The sequence below is a fragment of the Carassius carassius genome, chromosome 9, assembly GCF_963082965.1.
Source record: "Carassius carassius chromosome 9, fCarCar2.1, whole genome shotgun sequence".
Classification (NCBI taxonomy): domain Eukaryota; kingdom Metazoa; phylum Chordata; class Actinopteri; order Cypriniformes; family Cyprinidae; genus Carassius; species Carassius carassius.
Genome location: NC_081763.1, coordinates 20229336 through 20249382, shown reverse-complemented (window position 1 = coordinate 20249382; position 20047 = coordinate 20229336). Strand labels below are relative to the sequence as shown.

Genomic DNA, 20047 nt, shown 5'->3' with positions numbered 1-20047 from the left:
GGTGTGTATTTGAAGACATAAAACACAGGGAACATGCTACATAATTATTTTAGAGCATAAAGCGTGGCTAATGGACCAGAGAGCAATGGAAAATATAATGAATTGAGTTTGAAAAAAAGAAACCATCTTGATTATTAACAGCGTGTTGCGCAGTGGCCTCAGCATGAGGTTCATCAGCAGACTGGATGGAGAAGTTCTGCCTTTCATCCAAAGTGTTCTCTGAGGGGCGAGAGAAGATGAAACATGCCTAAGGGAGCCTGTGAGGCTGGGCTAATCTGGAGCATCAGCGAGGAAATTGAGGCCTGCTGATTACAATGCTGCTGCCTCTCTCTCATTATCTCCCTCCTCATTTAACAGCCCTCGGCCCTCAAAGCTCCTCAGTGTGAGTGGGTGAGAACTGTTACAACTGCAGGCTGTCAACACTCTCTGTTCTCACAGCCCTCACGTTTGATTATGCCAAGTGCACCTTTAAAAGCTCAAATAGAGATCCAGAGCTTCTGGATTACACGTTTTGCTGTCCAGCAGCGATTGAGGAAGCCACTTGATCTTATGTTTATCATCAGGTAAAAGTGCGAATCTCAGACATTATGCATTACGATCTCAGTGAAGTGTCTAAAAATGACTTTTTAGACTCTGCCCAGGAGGTGGCAGTAATGAACTGGAATTTCCTCACTTGGATGTGTTCGCTGTGGATTTCTTTTATGAAAGGGAGGGCCAAGTACCAGACAAACCATTAAATTGACTTATGACCTTTATTATTGACTTTATTATTTTGCATGCTGCTCCTGCGATCCATCAGCAATGCTTGGCATAAGGCTTTGCTGAGTCTCCTGAAGTTGCGATGGCTGTATGGTACAAGACCACACAGGATTTACAGCTCTGACCCACATCTAGCACAGTCCAGTGCCTCAGGCAGGCACAGATACTCCAAGATGCCCATCCAGAACGCAAAGCTCGGGGAGAGATAGAGAGGAAAAGAAAAAGAATGAGAGGATGAAAGGGGTGGGAGTTTGTGTGCTGGCCGTGACAAACAGGTGGTACCTTGGCTGTCAGGTAGTAGTGCCGTGTCTCCAGTCTGTTAATTTGGACAGCAGCCAGTTTAAACTCTCTTTTAGTGAGGCATCCAACTATGAGCTACATAAAAACAGGAAGAACAAAATGCTGTCATAGTCTGCATATCATGCACGTTGGTCAAAATCTGAGCAAACTCATCTACATCATTCCCTTATTAACCTTAATAGGATACAATAATTCCATTTAAATAACCAGCTAAAACGTCACACTTCACAAATCACAGCCCTATATGTGAGCCTGCCCAGTAAGGGATCAATAGCTAATTCACTTCAAGTCTTTGAAAATGTTTAATCTATAGCCAACTATAAATCAAACCTGACAGAGAGACATCACATTTATAAAGTGGCTGAGTGTTTTTCATTATGAATAGCATTGTGTTAATGTAATAGATCATATTGAGCTATGATGCGAATAAGTGGTATCATCAGCTCTGAATCTTTGTGACATTTCTTAGGTTTAGAAACTGAGTCTTTGTGATAGCATAACCAACACAAACAGACCGTGGTTGGCAGGGTGTTGTCAGGGTTGACTAAGCTCACAATCAAATTGGCTTGTGCCTGGTGGATGTGCTGTTTAATGCTGATATGGCCAAATCATTGTCAGTAAGATGAATATCCTCTTCACTAACTAATTATTTTCTCTTTCCAGAAAATGGGTGAGAAAAAGAGACATATAGAAACCCAGATTTATAACAGTACCACAGTAACAATTATATTTCCTTTCCAAACATGGGTCTATGTGTCTGTGCCAAGGAAGTCTTTTTCAGGGTGAATCTTCAGTGATGTTTCATATTTACAAAGTAAATGTTTTGTACATTGTCACAAGCCTCTTCTTTATAGTGCATGTCTTGATCACATTGTTGGGGTTGCAGATATGTTTCTCAGAGTTTGACTCAAGCCCAAATTAGCTACAGCATTATCAAAGCAAAAGCGCTATGAAGACTAAGAGAGCTTACTATGAATCAGTCAAACCACAGCCCCATAAGATTTAGATGTGGGTGGCTGAGATAGCAGTATTACATCTGTTTAGTGCATGAAGTCTTGCCCTCTCTCTTTTTATTGAATCCCGCCTGAAGACATATCATTAGAATGCAATGCTTAGAAATGTATTGTAATGAGCTGGAATGGCATGATTCAGTATGCACTTTATGAGAAATTAAGAACTTTTATAGCTTTTTATTGCAGATTTCTAATATTATCATAAAATCAGTATTTTGTTCAAGCCCCAAAACTTTTATTTTTCTATTTTTAACCCCTTTGAGCATCTTCATCTGAAAATCTAACAAATTATTATCATGATCACACTGCACCTTATGAAGTACAATAGAGACTGGAAATAAAATGTACTGAGATTCAAACCCTAAATACTCAGGCTTTTTCCAAGAGAGAAAGCGGCAAACATGTAATTTTCTCTCAAGGAGATAAATACTTGCTTTTCAGCATTCAGGGCTTTTCTCCTCCACTATACATGCCACAGAGGCTTTAATTTCCCCTGTAATGATAGGGAAAGGTGATGCGCAAACAGTGAAGCTCCTGACAGAAGCGTTTGTGAGTTTGAGACTAATTGTCTATAGGTAAACACCTACAGGAGTTCTTCAAGACTGGTTAATCATACTTAGCTCCACTGAAACTGAGATAAAGAAGGACTGAGGTAATGTGACATATAGCAAGCTATATCAAAGACTGAGCTTCTGATTATGTTGTTGTATACAGTTTTTAAAAGGCAAATCCCTTGGCTTATAGAAAATATAAAATATAAGAGTCCCATGTCATGTCTATTTTGTTCTGTTTTTGTCCCTTGAAATTTTTGTGGTATGATATATTTCCAACATTTTGTTCAATTGATACTAAGGTACACCCAGCACAAACTATTGATCAAACTGAGTTATAGTCCCTAAAAACATTATTGTCATTGCTGAAAAATTACATACAGTGTCTACCCTGACTAAAATACTTTTCATTTACACGTGTTGTATATCTTTCAGTATACAACACTTAAATTGTTTATTAGTTATCATAGGCTCTCAACTCAATTCGTAACTATTTTAAGTTGTGGCAAATTGATGCTGAATTCATATCTTATTCATGTGTTTTGTACAATCTGTTTACAGCCTACTGATGTTTAGGCATGGACCTTCTGTTTTCATACAAATGAAATGGTGTGAATTCACCAAAATTTAACCCAAAAAGTGAAATTGTTGCATTTGAAAGTTTTATATAAAACTTTATATGACAATACACCAGTCAAAAAGATTAGTTATATACAGACTGCATCTTTTAGCCTATATTTTTTCATTGCTACTGCACCACTTCACTAAATGAAGTGCACTGTATTTGCACAAATTTTGGAACTGCTTCACAATTTAGAGGATTTTAGTGATTAAGATCATGATTTTCATTAAAGCTATCTATTTATTTATATGAAGGATCCTATCTTATCTCTGTGATTAAAAACCCTCTATATTTCTACTTGCTCTGCCCATACACCTGTATTTAAAGTAATGAGCAGTTCTTATCTTTTGACCGCAAGACAAATTGGTGTTCTCTCAGAAGTGAAGAGAGAGCAGCCCTTCTGAAGGAATTCGTTTCTAATGCACATCTTCCAGCCATCACAAAATGTTTCCTTTGTGCGGCACTCACATGCAGCGTTTTATGTTGCGATGACCCCTGCAAGCTGCCAGTGGGATGAATTATGATTGCACGCCTGAGACGGATGCCCACACCGTGTTGTGATGCAGGACTCTGGTGCGTGTGCAGACTGGAGATGACCGAGTGACTGTTCATCATCAGCGCAGACAGAAGTAACAGCCCTGCAGGCCTGCCTAGATCATAGTCTCAATTTCTCTCTCTCTTCTCCACGACTCTGTTGCCATGATAATGAATATATATCTATCATCCGACTGCGTACAATTGTGCCTCAGTGTGTTGCTCAAAATTGCAAAAGCTTTGTGTCAGAGCAGCACAGTCTCTTGAAATGTTTCCAATCGCCTTTTCAAAAACTGTTTTTGTGTTTGCACAGTTTAAAGAGTGATCCGCTTTTTGTCCTCTCTCTCGCTCTCACTTGCGCTTTCATGTGGTGGTCAGTCACATAAGAAACCATCTTATAAATGTTTATTGTTTTCTGGCTTTACTCTCACCATGTGCTAAGTCTAAATGATGGACCCAATTTTAGACAGTATCTTGTTGTTGACATATGTTTCCATATGGGGCTGCAGGGAGGATTTGCATCTAGAATTCACTGGAGGCTCAAATTCCTTGAACCCTGTACCTCCATTGCCCCTGTCAGCAGTTGAAACCCAGTCACATATCATAGAGTCTATAGACTTTGTGCTATCATTGTGTTGCGACTGTAGAACTCAGATTATATCTTTGTTCAGCAAAGTTAATAGACTTTGTGATGTTTTCTATAAGTTTAAACATTTTTATCACAATAAGCTTTGATGGTATTTATATTCTCCCTATTGTTTGGATGTGACAGGAGTGCTTTTCGACGCTATCTGAGATATGGATGCATGTGATTCTGACCTCCCTTCACCTCTCTTCCAAGTGTCTTATGCTCACAGGATATAGCAGCATTGAAATCGAGTGTGTGTGTAGCAGAGGTTACACAGGACGTGGAGGCTGCCAGAAAGAACTGAAATTATATATAGTGGAGAGTGTACACAACACGAAGATAAAGGAAGATAATGAGTTCTGTGCTTGGAAGAGAAAAGAGGTTTATTTTAAATGTATGGGTGTGTCTCATTCTGTTCCCTCTATCATGAATGAGTATACAGTTAAAATGAATTTGGTCTTAGCAAGGGCACAGATTTACTAAACATTGATGATGAGGTTTTACATTGCTGGTATTTATTGAAAACATTTTTGCATAGCACACATGCATGCTTGTTGTAAAAATGACAGAGCCATTAAGAAACCCTTCTTTTAATTAGGCAAAAAAGATCATGTACAGTACATATGTTATGGCATGGACTAACTAATAAATTGCATTATATACATAAAAAACTAAGGAAATAAAGCAAATAAATATTTATTTTAATACTTCTTAACACTTTTTAAAACCATTTTAATACCTTTCATGCACATTAGGGATTCTATCACACAGATGCTGATTGGATTTTGAGATTTGGGCATAGCATCTATTGAATGTGAGCTAGCAGTCAAAATGGGTAAAATATATGTACTTTCATGCCGACTCTAAAAATGGCTGAGCACCTTGCTAGTGTGCTGACTACTAAAGTAGGGAGCAGATTGAAACACTCAGAAGTGCTTACAGAAGATAATTAAGATTACAGGGAATACAAAAAAAGAAGTTGCCTGAATAATTATTAAAAATGGAGCATACAGAAATAAAAAGACTAAGGAAATGAAATATACATACTGCATTCTTGTCTGACAGAAATGTCTTTAAGTCAGATAAATGCTATTTGCAACAAACAAACAAATGAATTTCAGAGGGAACAACAATACATATCCTTGTGGTAAACTAAGCAGTCTAAGTTTCATATATTTCTGACTGGCAGAGAACAGTCTTTTGAGCGCAGTGGAGAGTTCTGCACTGCTGATTACTGTGGAGTCTTCAATCAGATCAGACAGCTGACTGCTCCAATCAGTCTCACTTACCCTGTCTTTAGACCAATCCAGCCAACCCAATTACAGGAGTCACACTCTAATTGGCTGCCGACCCCACTGGCCACCACAAATGCACTCGGTCGAAGACTCACAGCTATATATCGTTATGTTCTGATGTTACACAGCAGCATGCTGCATAAACCTATTATTGTTAGGGTATAGGAGCATTGTGGTGGTAATTGGTTGAAGATTGTGATTCTTGCTCATAGCTGTAGTTCTTTAATGGCTTGCTGCTGGGAGGTAAAGTGAAGCTCTTGTTCACAGAGTGGGAACAGTTCTGTCACAAAACCCCAAAACATATGGGTTCATTTATTAAAGACTGTGCTCTCTTGGCGCACAAAGAACCTAATAATAGCACACGGTTCCTCAAGAGCTCCTTTATTTAGTCTCAATTCAAAGCTTTGTCTTTTGAGGAGTTCAATACACTTGTATATCCTCTGTAGAGTCATGACAGTTTCCCTGGTGATCCACCTCTTAGATTCGCCCAGGACATTTTTAGCTACATGCAGACTGTGCCTGAGGAAGAACATTGTGCTTTGAGTTATATTGACTCTGTCTTTGTCTGCACAGGTCACAGTGGTCAGTGAGCTGGTTTGCTGGTTCTAGGGTTTCCCTTTGACTTCCTTTGTGGTTTTCAGACCACTGGCACTATGAATAAAGATTTTTTTAACGGGATAATTCACCCCAAAAATGACAATTCTGTCATGTTTTTCACCCTCATGTTATTCCAAACCCAACTTTCTTTGAGAGAAGATATTTTGAATACGGTAATATGGAATAATATCTTCTTTGTGTTCCGTACAAGTTTGGAACAACATGAAAGTGAGTGGATGATTAGTAAATTAAATCACGCAACCCACAGTAAAAGACAAGAACAGATTCCCAATTATCATATCACATCCTGTTTATTGACCTTCTATGATGTGAGTGTGTTGAGTGACACGTCTAATAATGAACAAGATTAACAGTCCTTATTTTCACAACCCATAGTTTTCAGTTTAGTGCAGGAGGGGCCATAGTTCTCATTCATTGTCCGGCGAGTCGAAGAGATAAAACCCACCGACAGCAATGAATGTGAATCAGGACCAGAGCTGTGACAGACAGTAGATGCAGAATACAGTCTCTTGCTTGACTGATCAGCTGGGACAGCTTCAGAGACACTACAGCAGCCATCTTGGCCAGCTCAGCAACAAAATGGACTCACACATGTAGTTGCTGGCACTCTGAAGGTCCGTGTGGTCAGAGTACATTCGAGAGGCAGGGTACACTCAACACTCGATGGTTTCTCTCACTTGCAAACTCACCGACAGCGTTGAATGTTCACTGTGACTCGCCAGAGACTGAAACACACTTCAGAAACTGCTGGAACTGTGTGGTTTTGGACATGCACACCAACATCTGACACAAACATATTTATGAAGCTCACATGATATTTGTTAACATTTTCACCCCAACTAGTTTTCATTATGTTAACCACATTACTATCAATAAATCAATCACCCATGTCATAAAGCAAATATATATATTGCAGACACATACTGCATAAAAAACTAATTATGTATAAAATATATTTACACAACTGTATCGATACAAATGTATTCAATATGTTTTAGTTTAATACATTTCCTCCTATATTTTGGCCATTTAAATATGTTTAAGCTAAATGTATATTTTTATAATATATTTTATACAATATTTCTATTATGTTAGCCACATTAATGCACATCAACAATTCAACCATGCATCCCATACAGCAAAAATATACACAGAATATAACAAAACACAAAAGAATGTTTAAAATATATCTATATGTACACAAATGTAAATATTATGTATACATATGCATGCACACAAACACAATTTGTATGTGTATATATATATATATATATATATAGACATATATATAGACATATATGTGTGTGTGTGTGTGTGTGTGTGTGTATAGGATAATATTTTCATTATGTTAACCATATTAATGCACATAAATAAAAAATATTACCCCTGGAAGTGTGTTGCAAAATATCTGGCATTTGAAGGATTAAAAAAAACAGCCATGCTGTTTCCAACCTATATTTAGCATATTTTAAATATTTTTAGGCTATAGGTTACTGTGCACTCACTCTCTGAGGGGAAGTTTTGTGTGAGCACTAGGGCCTGTGGAGATCTGGTCGTATGCACAGGGAAGCTGGCACAGTTTAGCATGAGTTCTGTGGGGTCTATTATCTGATCATGGGGGGAGGGGAGCGGGACCTGAGAGTGAGCGGGAACAGGGGGCTGCCGATTGGAGAGAAAGAGAAAAATGGAAGGGGGAAGGAGGAATCGAGGGAGCGGGTAGAAGAGTGGAGGTGGTGAGTGCATGTCTGGGCATGGGGGTGTTGATCGATTCCAGGCTCAGCTTTTCCAGACAGACTGAATAGCAAAGGTCAAAGGGTCTCATTTCCTATGAAAGAGGGGCTGTCTGAAATGCACCCCGTGCGTTTGTCGATTCGATGTGTTTGGAATGCACTCACGTACGCACATGCAAACAGACGGTGTGTCGTGTATGCAATTTCAAACATGACAGCAGGTTTGAAAAGACTGTTGGAGTGAGTTATACTTTACATAACAACTATTTGTCATCAAAAACGGCAAAGGCCCATATCTGTACAAAACGAGACCAGCTGCTGGCCCATGAGGTGAAGGTCGAACTTCTGACTAAGAGCAGGCAAAAGTAACAGGCCTGATGTATGTGTTTGTCCAGCCGTCGAAATGACAGTCGTGTGAGTTGCGGAAAAGAAGGGGGGAAGGGTCTGCAAGAAAAAATAAGGCTACTATGATACCCCCCCGCCCCCCATCCCCCACTTGGGACTTGAACTCATGACCCTCTGGTGAATGAGTTCATAGGCGTCACAGCCAGTTTTGTGGATGAAGCAAGTTCGCTGGGAAACTTTCAAAACTTGTTGTAAACACATAACTGGAAAACTCTAGCATAGCTGACAAAATTATTAAAGCGTTTTTACAAGAATCCAGTCTTTTCCAACAATATAAAAGTCCTCTTAAAATAAAAAATGACATCAAGACATATAAAAAAGTCACTGACCACACATTTCTTTTAAAGAAAAAAGTTAGCAGAAGTAGCACATTATGACATGCCTATGAAGTTCACCTGCATGTGCTTATCTGTGCAAAAGCTGATCTTTTATAGCACATCCGAGCACTTGACATGCTATTATTGTGCCGGTCACTGCTCTTGGTTTAGTTTTGGGTGCAAGAGGATTATTGATGAAGATATCTGCAGTAATGTGGATTGCCCTTCCCCCTCGTCTGGCCAACTGGGTGTATGTCTACCTGCTCCAGACTAAATCAATAGTTTAATCCAATTGCCATTCACTTCCATAGGGATTGATATCACCTCGCATGCATACACAAACACACACACAAACCGTTAGGAGACCATTCTGCCAACATATAGTGACACACTCTCTATACTAATCTTTACAACCAACAATTAGCCAAAGTTAGCAGTTAAAAAAAGACATTTCTGTTTCTTACAAAAGAAAAATGTAAACATATAAGCCTCGAACATTAACCAGTAGCCTTAACTAGCATACAAACACAACTCTAATGCATGCCTTGATGGATAACATCACATTAAAATGTCCTGCAGTGATGTCTGAATGCATAAGCAACACTTGTCAAGTCAAATTTGAATAACATTCTAATAGCATGACAATGCATTCTAATGGAAAAGTCATCTTGCGTGCACTCAAACAGTCACAGTATAGCACTGGCTCTTCATTTAGAAGAAGGAGGAGGTTGCAGGGGTTCGAGAAGAAAAACACACTTACCACAGTGACTCTCTCAGATGCATACACCCAGTCTGGCTCCAGTCGATCTGTGCCCCCCTCCATACGTCGAGCTCGGCCATTCCACCCCTGCATTCCTCCACCTCCCTTCTATTCTCTCTTCTATTTTAAAACTCTTCGTCCTCTCCCTACTCACCTTCCACCCTGACATCTCTTTGTGAATTCCATACCTCCTCTTTCTATTCTGACCCCTTCCGCCAGTCTCCTCGGGTTTTCTCGTCCCGGTCTCTCACTCTTCTTGAAGCTGTCCTCTAGCCGCTATTAACTTAAATGCAGACGGTCTGATGTTTCTTGTTCTCTGTATGTGTGTGTGTGTGTGTGTGTGAAGAGAGAGAGCAAGAGCGAGTGGGGAGTGCAAACCGGGACACACAGGCTGTGTCAGTTTGAATGAAAATTGTGAATGCGCTTCCTTCTCCTCCCCCTCCCCCTCTCCCTCTCTCCCTCTCTCTCTCTCTCCCTTACTCTTCGTTTCCTTCCCTCCCCCTTCATCCCCACCCTACTCTCTTGCGCACTCTCTTTCCTCTCACCCTCTTTTGGGTGCTTGTTCTGTCTGTATTCCCTCCCATTTTCAAACATTTTTACACTCCAAACACATTTATATTTTTATACTTACCCCCTTCCCCTCTTTTTCTCTCTCATCACTCCCTCTCTCTCCTCCACATTTAATAAACACATGCACACACATTCATGCTTTCCTCGCTGTGTGCCAGACACTTAACCCTTTGCTTTCTGTGAGCCACTACCCTAAAAATAGTTTACGCAGCTTGGTGTCAATCTCAATGTTTATTCAGTGTTGTGTATTTTGATTATTGTAACATATTATCCATATTTAAGACCACTTTTTTCAGTAACTGGTCTTAAAAATGCTTATTAAAACTTACATTTTACCATTTCAGGCAAGTCTATGAGACGTTGCCATCACATAGACACCTGAGCGATGTACATGTGGTATCAGAAAAAGAACTTCACCAAGTATTTTTCCCACAGACACACTACTTTCAGACACTGCATTAACGGATCTAGTTTCTGGCCGAGTCAACATGCCTTTAACATTTTCCTCCCCCTCACGCTCTCCATATTCTCTGCCTTCATAGTGACATATTGATCAGAAATAATGGGAGAGGGTGGAGGAGTCGTGGTCATTGGGGTCAGCGCCGTGGCTAGACTCCCTCACCCCTATGCATGACCCACACCCCTCTCCCAACATGTCCTCGCTGAGTCGCTGACCCCAAGCTCCCCCTTCCAAACTCACCACCGATCTGCCTCGGCCACCGTATCCATCTGACATCGGCAGCTGAAGATGGATAGAGTGACAGTCGATAGTCAATACAGGACAGGTTGTGGAGGGTGGGGGAGGATCATGTCGATCGAAGGGTGAACGAGGAGGAGACTGAAACAGTACAAGGGGCAGTTCACCTAAAAATGAAAATTCTGCCATTGTCTATTCACCCAACATACTACTTAGCATATAGTTATTGCTAATTGAGTGAACATAACCCTCAGCACAGTGGTAACAACAAAACTCAAAAACTATTGAAACTCTTGTAAATCTCCATCATAACAGCATTAAACTCTAACAGGTCTTCCTCTGTATTGAAAACATGAAATTATGCTTTAATTTCAACATTTTCTCTTAACGCAGTCCATGCAAAACATGCTGGGTACTATTGATGTACTGCCCATTTAATTATGGCAACAAAAATGATTAATTTAACTGAAATTTTACAAATTTAAGTGGACTGTTACAAAATGTTCTATATATATATATATATATATATATATATATATATATATATATAATTCCAATGGGATCCAGTGCTGTTTTAGTATGGAAGTCCTGGTATGGAAGGCCATGGATTATGAATATTTTTCTTTCTTGTTTCAACATAACACAAGTTTTCTTGTTATTATGAGAACGGGAGCACAAGATAATTAAGTTGTGATCACAAGAAAACAAGAAAGAAAAATATTCATAACCCATGGCTTCTATAGTTTTCGACATTTGTATGACTAAAAACATTCTTCAGAATATCTCCTTTTTCGTTTCTTAAAAACAAAGAAAGTCATAGAACAATATGAGAGTGAGTTTCATGGGGTTGTGGAAAAAAAGGTTGTTTGTGACAATAGGGACCCAAGGATCTTTGAAATATAAAGGGCGAATCAAATTCAAAAATGATTGAGTACCAGTTTTCCATCTCTTTCATCATTTAGCCAAGTAAAAAGCCAGCAAGACAGCATTGACACTACCTGAAAAACATGGTGGGCTTCCACTCCATTGCTTCCCACTGCCTAGTTATCTCAGATCAGTGAGCTTGAAGGCAATAAGACAGGCCAGGGACAGCCCTTTAAAAGCACCGGGACTCAGCGGTGGTGTGTCTGAGCTGGGAGTGTCTTGCAGAGAGCTGTAAACTGTTCGAAAAGCTCCTCCATTTTAGCAATCAGTCAATGTCTGGGTCCCTGTGGACACCCTGATGGACAGACAGAGTGCTTCAGTACATTACGAGGTTCGAGGCACATCAGATACCACTGCCGAGGCTAAAGCAACATCCTCCTACCGGCTAAAAATCTTTAATGATTGGATAAGAGTGGTGTGATAATGCTAAGCGACCATTTCAATATACAACAGTTAGAGTCATTTATAACAGTAGAGAAGTTAAAAGGAGATCATTAGGATTTCAGATGGTTCAGCCTTTGCCTGAAGCAAGCCATAGGTCTTCTCTCATTAATATACGTCTCAAGTGACATGTAATATTTCTTTCAGGCTGTTTGTAAATGCACCGTAATGGCGTTATTATTTCAACATTGACTGTAGCGGGGTTGAGTTACACACAGATAAGCCCATGCAGTCTGCCACTATTACGTTATTAGAAATGTCATTGAATGGGCTCCTACACTTTCATTAGCGCATCTTAAGTGCTTTTCATCATTAAGTGCGTACTATCCTTTACTTTCATTATTTGGCCTTTTACTGAGAATATGATTTGGTCTAGCTTGACATGAACGGGTCAGCACAGCGTTCACATGTTTTATTGCAGAAGAACCGCAGGATCAGGATGAACAATCCTCTCAAGGAGCTGAGATACCCATCAGAAAAAAAGAGCTGAATGCAGCTCCGTCAGCCAGCAAATCAATACCAACCATCTTAAAAAGGACGGCATGGGGGAGCGAGCGAAAGACTAATGGAGGAAGACAAGCCAGAGAGTGGAAGAGTAGAGAGATTAATGTAAAAAAGGATTTCCCCTGAAAATGAATCAAAGTCGGCCAGCGAAATAGAAGGTCAAAGGTAATGGGATTAATGGACATAATTAACTCAACTCTATTTTAAATGAACTCTTTTTGAAAGGCAGCAAAAAATATAATTGGTTATTTAGCAAGAAACAGCTCTCACAAAGGCATTTAATTCACCAAAAATTATGAATAAAATACTGTAAAAAGAGGAAATAATATTACAATTCAAAATAGCCATTTAAATATATATTTAAAATGTAATCTATTCCTAATCTATTAGAAATCATTCTAATGTGATGATTTGCTGCTCAAGAAACATTTCTTATTATCAGTGTTTGAAAACAGTTGTGCTTAATATTTTTGTGGAAACTGTAAATCGTTTCTTCAGGATTCTTTGATAGAAGTTTCAGAAGAAAACCATTTATTAGAAATATTATTTTATTCATATTATCACTTATTTTTGTGATGCATTGCACAATTGTTGTAAATTATATATATAAAAAACTTGCTATTCTTTCTCACAGATGGAGAATTATTGTATAGAATTTGTAGTGTTCTTAATTTTGTCTAAAAGTTATTTTTTGATCAGTGTATAATGTAGTGCCATGATGTCAAATAAAACAAGGTCAACATACACCGCAGTTGATTTAATGCATTTGCAACCAATCACACTTACGTGCACAATATGTTGTAGGACAAATACCAGTCTACAGTATTATATTGCTTACTTCCATAAACATAATATAATAATGATTCCCGTTAATGTGTCCTGTACTTTTCATTTCTTATCAACAGCTGATTCTAGTAAGCATGCTTCTGAAGGTTCATCTTTATGCAAGATACAGCATTAAATCGAACACTGATCAAGAAGTCTGTTCTTTGTTTATTGTGTTTCTCTCTATTCCTTTAACAGGCGTGTCCATGGCTTTTTGTACACCATCTAATTCATCGCTCTCGTCTTCCATCACCACGGCTTTCCATGATTCCTGATGCATTCTTTCATTTCTTTCTGTTATCTGGGGTGAGGATGGGACTGCTGCCACCAAAGCAGGTGGAAGATGTTTGAACTCCTCCTCATTTATATCAAAATCCTTCATTTTATGATCAAGCACCCACCAGCGTCCTGTGAAGCCCACATCCAGCACACGCTTTGGCAGTTCTGCCCAGGGCACAGAGATCGCCGAGCAGCGTGCCTCATACAGGCTGGACTCGGAGTCGTAGTCTGTGTAATAAGTCAGAGATGCGATGCCCAGACTGGCATAGCGCAGCCTGCCCTCGTTTCGCAGTTTCACAAGGGTCTGGATGTGTCCATCTGAGGTGCCATTGCGTATCCATGGAGACAGGAGTGCCAGACGGTTGGAGGTTTCTCGCAGGCTGGACTCAAAGGAGGCATCATCAGGGTTGGTGTAATGGCAAGCGTACACTCCTCCCAGAAGCCCCAAGTAGAGCGAGGCTTTAAGGGGTCGCTCCCGGGCCCCCAGCACTGCCTCACGACAAGCCTCCTTATAATCACTTAAAAGACTACGGCACCATACACCTAAAAGCAGATCTTGATTAACGTTCAATACAATTTTCCAATTGCCACATATTGTATGAAAGATAAAAATTAAGCAATATGAAATAATATTATAAAATCACAATAACAAAGTAATACAGATGTATTGTCGCAGATAAAAAATGAACACGCCTGCCCACAGATTATAACTAAATGTACACTTGACACACGTGACTGACCTCCAAATCGTAATACGAACGTTATTTTAAACGTATGTCTGAAGCATAAAATATAACCGTGGCTTGGTCTTACCTGCGCGACTGTTTATCAGTCTTTGCCACCTTGTGCCCTTGGTTGTTTCTGTAGCTGCTGTGGAGCAACATCTCTTCAGCAGCCACGAGGCGGCCATGTTAGCAGATGAACTCTCGAAGTGTGACAGTTCACAGTTCACAGCAAAGGAGGAGCTGCCAGCCCACAGTTTTCTATGGTTTCCAACACTGGCTCAACGGGGCAACGGAGGCTGGTGAAACTGATGAGCCAAAATGACGAAAAACAATGTACGTGCAATGTTATTGTCCCGGCGGGGAAACAAAATATAGTCTTTTCGATTCCACCGTGCACTATTACGAGCCATGTCACTAAGAAATGAAAGGAATTGCAAACAGATAATATTTTTAAAGTCTTTATGTTAAACCAAAAAGAATGATCTAGAATTATTTGTGTCAAATATTTGGATCCGAATGTAGAATTTGGCAAGAAAATATCCTTATGCGACATGAATTTATTTCACAACGCTTTTGACAATTACATGTACATACCTATAGATAAATATGACTATCGAATATGTGAAACTATTATATGACAGTCGGGAAATTGTTTTATCAAAGTAGACTAATGGGCTTTTTATATATATAAAAAAACGAGTAATAATAATAATAATTAAAAAAAACACTTTTGCCTAAGATCTAATACAACCTGCCATGCTGATTCTTAACTTTAAGCCACCAGTATACTAAAAAAGAGGTAAAACAGGTAAAAACATTTCCGTTTTAGTTCCGGTCACGTGGTTGTGTTTTGACGCACCGGAACTCTGCAAGTGACGTGGAACATGTGGACAAAAACGATAAATCCCTGCGTAGTAAGACGGCATCAAATCCATTCTAGCTATTATTTAATCGGCTAATGATTTTTCTCAGTTAGTCAAAAGGCTCTAAATACCACCCAGGCTGACGAAACAACTGTTTTTGTTCCTGCTAGCTCGAATCAAGCTTGATTCTTGAAGTTGCCAGAAGGAGTCAGGATTGGCGTCAGTTACTGAAGGATTAACGTTACCATATTGTAGCAGCCAGGTGAGCAAAATAATTAGTCCAAATTTGATTTTGTTGGTGACGGCTGTCGTATGGTTATATTGTGTTTATTGTCTTGTTTCCGCGCAGATATTCTCATGAGCACTCCCTAAGAATCCTGTGATCTCCAGTCATGGCTAGTCCACACGATTTAACGTTTCAGGGTAAGTGTTTATCTGTCTTATATGCACCTTCTTGCTATGTCCTTCTGCTTTAATGTTCATTCTGCACGTTTCCAGAGTTTGAGGAAGCCGCAGATCTCCTGTCTTCAAATCCTGGAGCCTCAACCCTGAGCATCACCTCCTCTGGAGAGGTCAAAGTGGATCTGTCAGAAGATGAAGACAATCAGCAAGAGAACTCAGAGGTGAGCTGCAAAACCAAACAGGCAGTTAAGGTCACAAATAACTGCTTAGTTCTTGTGCATCTTAGTTTACAGGTCATGTTATAAACCTTTTTTTCTTGCTCTATTTCCACACAGTTGCTTGGAGGTGAAAAACAAACTGGTGGCTTTTGGACGTTTGAATACTATCAGTCATTCTTTAATGTAGACACAATGCAGGTACATTTGTTTCCTTACTTATGGTATTCTTTGAACCCCTTGTATTATGTAACAAATCTTGGTACAATCACTATGTGGGTCAAACTGACCCTAATTGTATTCGGTATAAGACACACAAGTAAAAACCGTAAACTTTTAACATTAATTATCCCACACATTACCAAAAATATATAATTAATTACATAAAGTAATTATATAATAATTTAAAAAATATAGATATTTTAACCAATTTTTAAAGCATTTAAACATTTTAAACGAAAGAAGTTTTTAAAAACATTTATTCGGTGTGCTTTCCTAATCTTTAAACAGTAGAAGCATAGGCTTGTCGCTTGCAATGTGATGATCACGGGTTCAATTCTCAGTGAAATTACCATGCAGGAAGTGAAAAAAATGTACGCTGCCAACTTAGTGTGAATTTCTTAAGATAAAAGCATCTGCCAAATACATAAATGTAAATAGCCTAAGGGAGTAGTTGAGAATAAGACACAACAAAATAAATACCGTTTTTGACCTGCAAATGATGTAAACATAGCAGAACATTTTGCATTCATGTTCATGAGTCTAAATGAGAAACGTCACAAAATATCAAGGAAAATAAAGCAGGTTAACCAGTATTTTTGACAAAATTGACAAAAAAAATGACACTTTTAGTGTTTGTCAAATCTTGGTAATTTTGAACTAATTACTAATATTTCAAAGGGAGATTCTGGTTGCTTGGTCATTCACCTGCTTGGGACTACATTCAAATCAAAGCATCAACAACTCTAGTGCCCTAGTAATCGTACATACTGTTATCTTTATTATTTTAGGTGCTGGATAGGATAAAGGGCTCAGTCATACCTTTGCCAGGACGGAATTTCGTCAAACACCACATTCGAAATAACCCTGATCTCTATGGTAATGTAGATATTATTTCTAATCTTGCAGAGCACCTCTTAACAACCCAGCCAAACAATTTCTTAATATTTGAATGAATGTGCATTATCATGAAACTGTCAGACATTTTAGTTGTTGTTTTCCCTCCTCTCGACAGGTCCTTTCTGGATCTGTGTGACTCTAGTGTTCTCCGTGGCCATCAGTGGAGACCTCTACACATTTCTGATCAATATGGGAGACCCAGGCTATCACTACAGACCTCAGTTCAACAGAGGTGAGATGGCAGTAGGCATGGGAATTTGTGGAAAACTATTCTTTTATTACTTTGAGTAATTGGACCTAATAATATACTTTACAGGTATAAAAGAACAAACGTTTGATTGTGTTTGTTTTAGTTATAAACTAATTTAACTAAATAATATTATATAAAGAACTAATCAGATTTGAGTTTCAGTAAATCTAAAGGTCAACCACTGTTTAAACCCACAACTCATAGATTCAAGATTTGAGTCTTAAAAAAAAATATATATAACTAAAAAGAACATTTAGCAGATAGTGCTGTTTATGTCAATCCCTTATGAATATACTAAATAAAGCTTTTGTTTGGTTTTAGTCTCGATTGCAGCCATCACTGTGTTCCTCTATGCATGGCTGGTGCCTCTGGGAGTTTGGGGCTTCCTGACGTGGCGTCAAAGTGTTGAGAGACGAATCAGCGGTTACACGTTTTTAGAGACCGTGTGTGTCTACGGTTACTCTCTGTTCATTTATATTCCTACATCGGTAAGTTTCAGATTATGTTCTAAAGACACTTGGTGTTAGACCTGATAAATCATACTCAGTCTCTGTTTTAGATATTATGGATGATTCCCGTTTACTGGCTCGAGTGGCTATTGATCGTCATTGCCTTGGTGATCTCTGGCTCAGTGTTGATAATGACATTCTGGCCGGCTGTTCGTGATGACACAAAACTAACGGCTTTCTCTACCATGGCAGTAATAGTGTTACTCCATGCCCTTCTGGCTGTTGGCTTTAAGGTGAGAGAAACTCTTCAAAGGTCTATTCCAAGCATTATCAACTATATCTGTTTGTATATATAAATAATGTATATTATACACAGTTTAAATACATTTATTCAAGAAGAATGCATTCAATGGACCATAAGTAAAGGCAAAGACATTTACAATGTTACAAAAGATTTCTATTTTAAATATTGTTCTTTTGAACTTCGTATTAAAAAATTTCAAATCAGTTTCCACAAAAATATTAAGCACAACTGTTTTTAACATTTGATAATAAAAAATATCTCTAAGAAGGGCAGCAAATCAGCATATTAGTGATTTCTGAAGGATCATGCGACACTGAAAACTGGAGTAATGATTAATTACATTTTAAAGTATTTAATAATAGAAAACAGATATTTTAAATTGTAATAATTCACAGTATTACTGTATTTTTTAATAAATATAAAATACCCCAAAGATTTGAATGATTGTGTATCCTGCAAAGACTGAGATGAAGAGCATAAGCATTACCTTCCCTTTCCAACCACACACACACACACACACACACACACACACACACACACTGTTTGATTGGTCATTTCTTCCAGTAAAATTACACCATCCATTACAACAAACACGCAGCGTAAGTTTTTAATACATTTCCATCTCTCCTTTTAGCTCTATTTCTTCCAAACACCAACATACACGGGATCATCGCACTCCGGACAACAGACTACCCCAGCCGCAAATCACACAACACTTACCGTGGGAAAGCATCAATGACCAACTGAATGGGAACCTAGGAGTCTTTATATTTGAGGGACATGGAAATAATTATTACGATAAATGAGCAACAGAGACGTTCAGATTAGTGATGCACACAAGCATTCCCAGCAAACACATTGAAAGTGTTTCCAGTTTGTATCGAACTTAGCAGATAAATAACCTTCCTCAGATCACAATGATTTACTGAAGACTTTAATTTATACTATTTTACTTTAGTATGTAAAGTGACCAACTTATTATTTTCCTCGTGTTATGGTCACTTATGTCCATTTATTACCTATACTTTAAGAGGTTTTGCCTATTTTTGTTTTTTTCAAATAAAATGGAGTAATTTATAAGAGTGGTCTTGTATTACTGTGAACTGCTTTGAGGTTTGCCTTATAACCCCTCACTGCTTTCCTCTTAGGCTACTTTCTCTCTCATTATTCTGTAAATTGAGAGAAAGTACCTGTATTAAGTATTTAATGTTGCTTTCCTGGACAGTTTGACACTGTGGATTAAAATAATTCTTGTCAGGGTCAAACGTGTTATTTTGAGCTTGTTTGGTATGAGTGGGGACAGATGCAACACCACTCCTACTTGGGCCACACATTTCTGAGAAGGTATGCTTTGCACTCAATTAATATAAAAGTTCAACCAAAAATAAACTTTTGTCATCATTTACTCACCCTCACTTGATATCAGTCCAAACCTGTATAACTTTGTTCTGTGAAACTTACTCTGAAAAGTGTCGGTAATCAAACTACGTTGGTGCCCAGTGACGTCCACTGTATGGATGTAAACGCTTAAGAAATTTATCTAAATATCTTTTGTGTTCCACAAAACAAAGGTATATTTTTTAAATGATCTGTGTAAAATAATTTGTTTTTCAAAAATAATTAAAAAGGATAATTCACCAAAAATTAATGATCTCATTCTCAACCCTCATTTAAATCCTGTATGACTTTCTTTCTTCCACCAGTCCAATTTGAGCTTTTTCATAAAACAAAAGTGGACAGTGCCCGGTGGCTGACAAACAGAAAGGATATAACAGTACCTTAAAATGAGTTCCTATGACTACAAGTAGTATTCTGAAACAATACAACAGCTTTATTTTAGAAAACCTAATTATTGAAATTGTGCACTGGCCGCTGTAATTATATAGAAAAGAGCAGCTTAAGCAGCAAGATTTCTCCTTTTTGTTTCATCAAAGTCCGAAAGATAGAA

General features: G+C 38.5%; 2 protein-coding genes across 2 annotated transcripts; one reads left to right on the top strand and one right to left on the bottom strand.

Moving 5' to 3' along the window:
* Nucleotides 1–13410: 13410 nt before the first annotated feature.
* Nucleotides 13411–14955, bottom strand: LOC132149245 (mitochondrial import inner membrane translocase subunit Tim29-like). Its single transcript, XM_059558308.1, has 2 exons — nucleotides 14586–14955; nucleotides 13411–14315 (listed from the first exon to the last, which is right to left on the bottom strand). The coding sequence occupies exons 1-2, from the start codon at nucleotides 14680–14682 to the stop codon at nucleotides 13642–13644; spliced, it is 771 nt and encodes a 256-aa protein (XP_059414291.1). The 5' UTR covers nucleotides 14683–14955; the 3' UTR covers nucleotides 13411–13641.
* A 372-nt stretch (nucleotides 14956–15327) lies between these two features.
* LOC132149244 (protein YIPF1-like) lies at nucleotides 15328–19488 on the top strand. The gene is made up of 9 exons (XM_059558307.1): nucleotides 15328–15622; nucleotides 15710–15783; nucleotides 15859–15983; nucleotides 16098–16178; nucleotides 16988–17075; nucleotides 17212–17328; nucleotides 17668–17834; nucleotides 17906–18088; nucleotides 18734–19488. Exons 2-9 carry the CDS (start codon nucleotides 15753–15755, stop codon nucleotides 18836–18838), a joined length of 897 nt encoding a protein of 298 aa, XP_059414290.1. The 5' UTR covers nucleotides 15328–15622; nucleotides 15710–15752; the 3' UTR covers nucleotides 18839–19488.
* Nucleotides 19489–20047: the final 559 nt, after the last annotated feature.

Excerpts from the sequence above, each read along its gene's own strand:
- LOC132149244 (XM_059558307.1), top strand. The coding sequence starts at position 15,753 with ATGGCTAGTCCACACGATTTAACGTTTCAGG. Across the intron at positions 15,784-15,858 it reads ACACGATTTAACGTTTCAGG|AGTTTGAGGAAGCCGCAGAT; the intron begins GTAAGTGTTTAT and ends GCACGTTTCCAG. Across the intron at positions 18,089-18,733 it reads TTCTGGCTGTTGGCTTTAAG|CTCTATTTCTTCCAAACACC; the intron begins GTGAGAGAAACT and ends CTCTCCTTTTAG.
- LOC132149245 (XM_059558308.1), bottom strand. The coding sequence starts at position 14,682 with ATGGCCGCCTCGTGGCTGCTGAAGAGATGTTGCTCCACAGCAGCTACA. Across the intron at positions 14,316-14,585 it reads ACTGATAAACAGTCGCGCAG|GTGTATGGTGCCGTAGTCTT; the intron begins GTAAGACCAAGC and ends ATCTGCTTTTAG.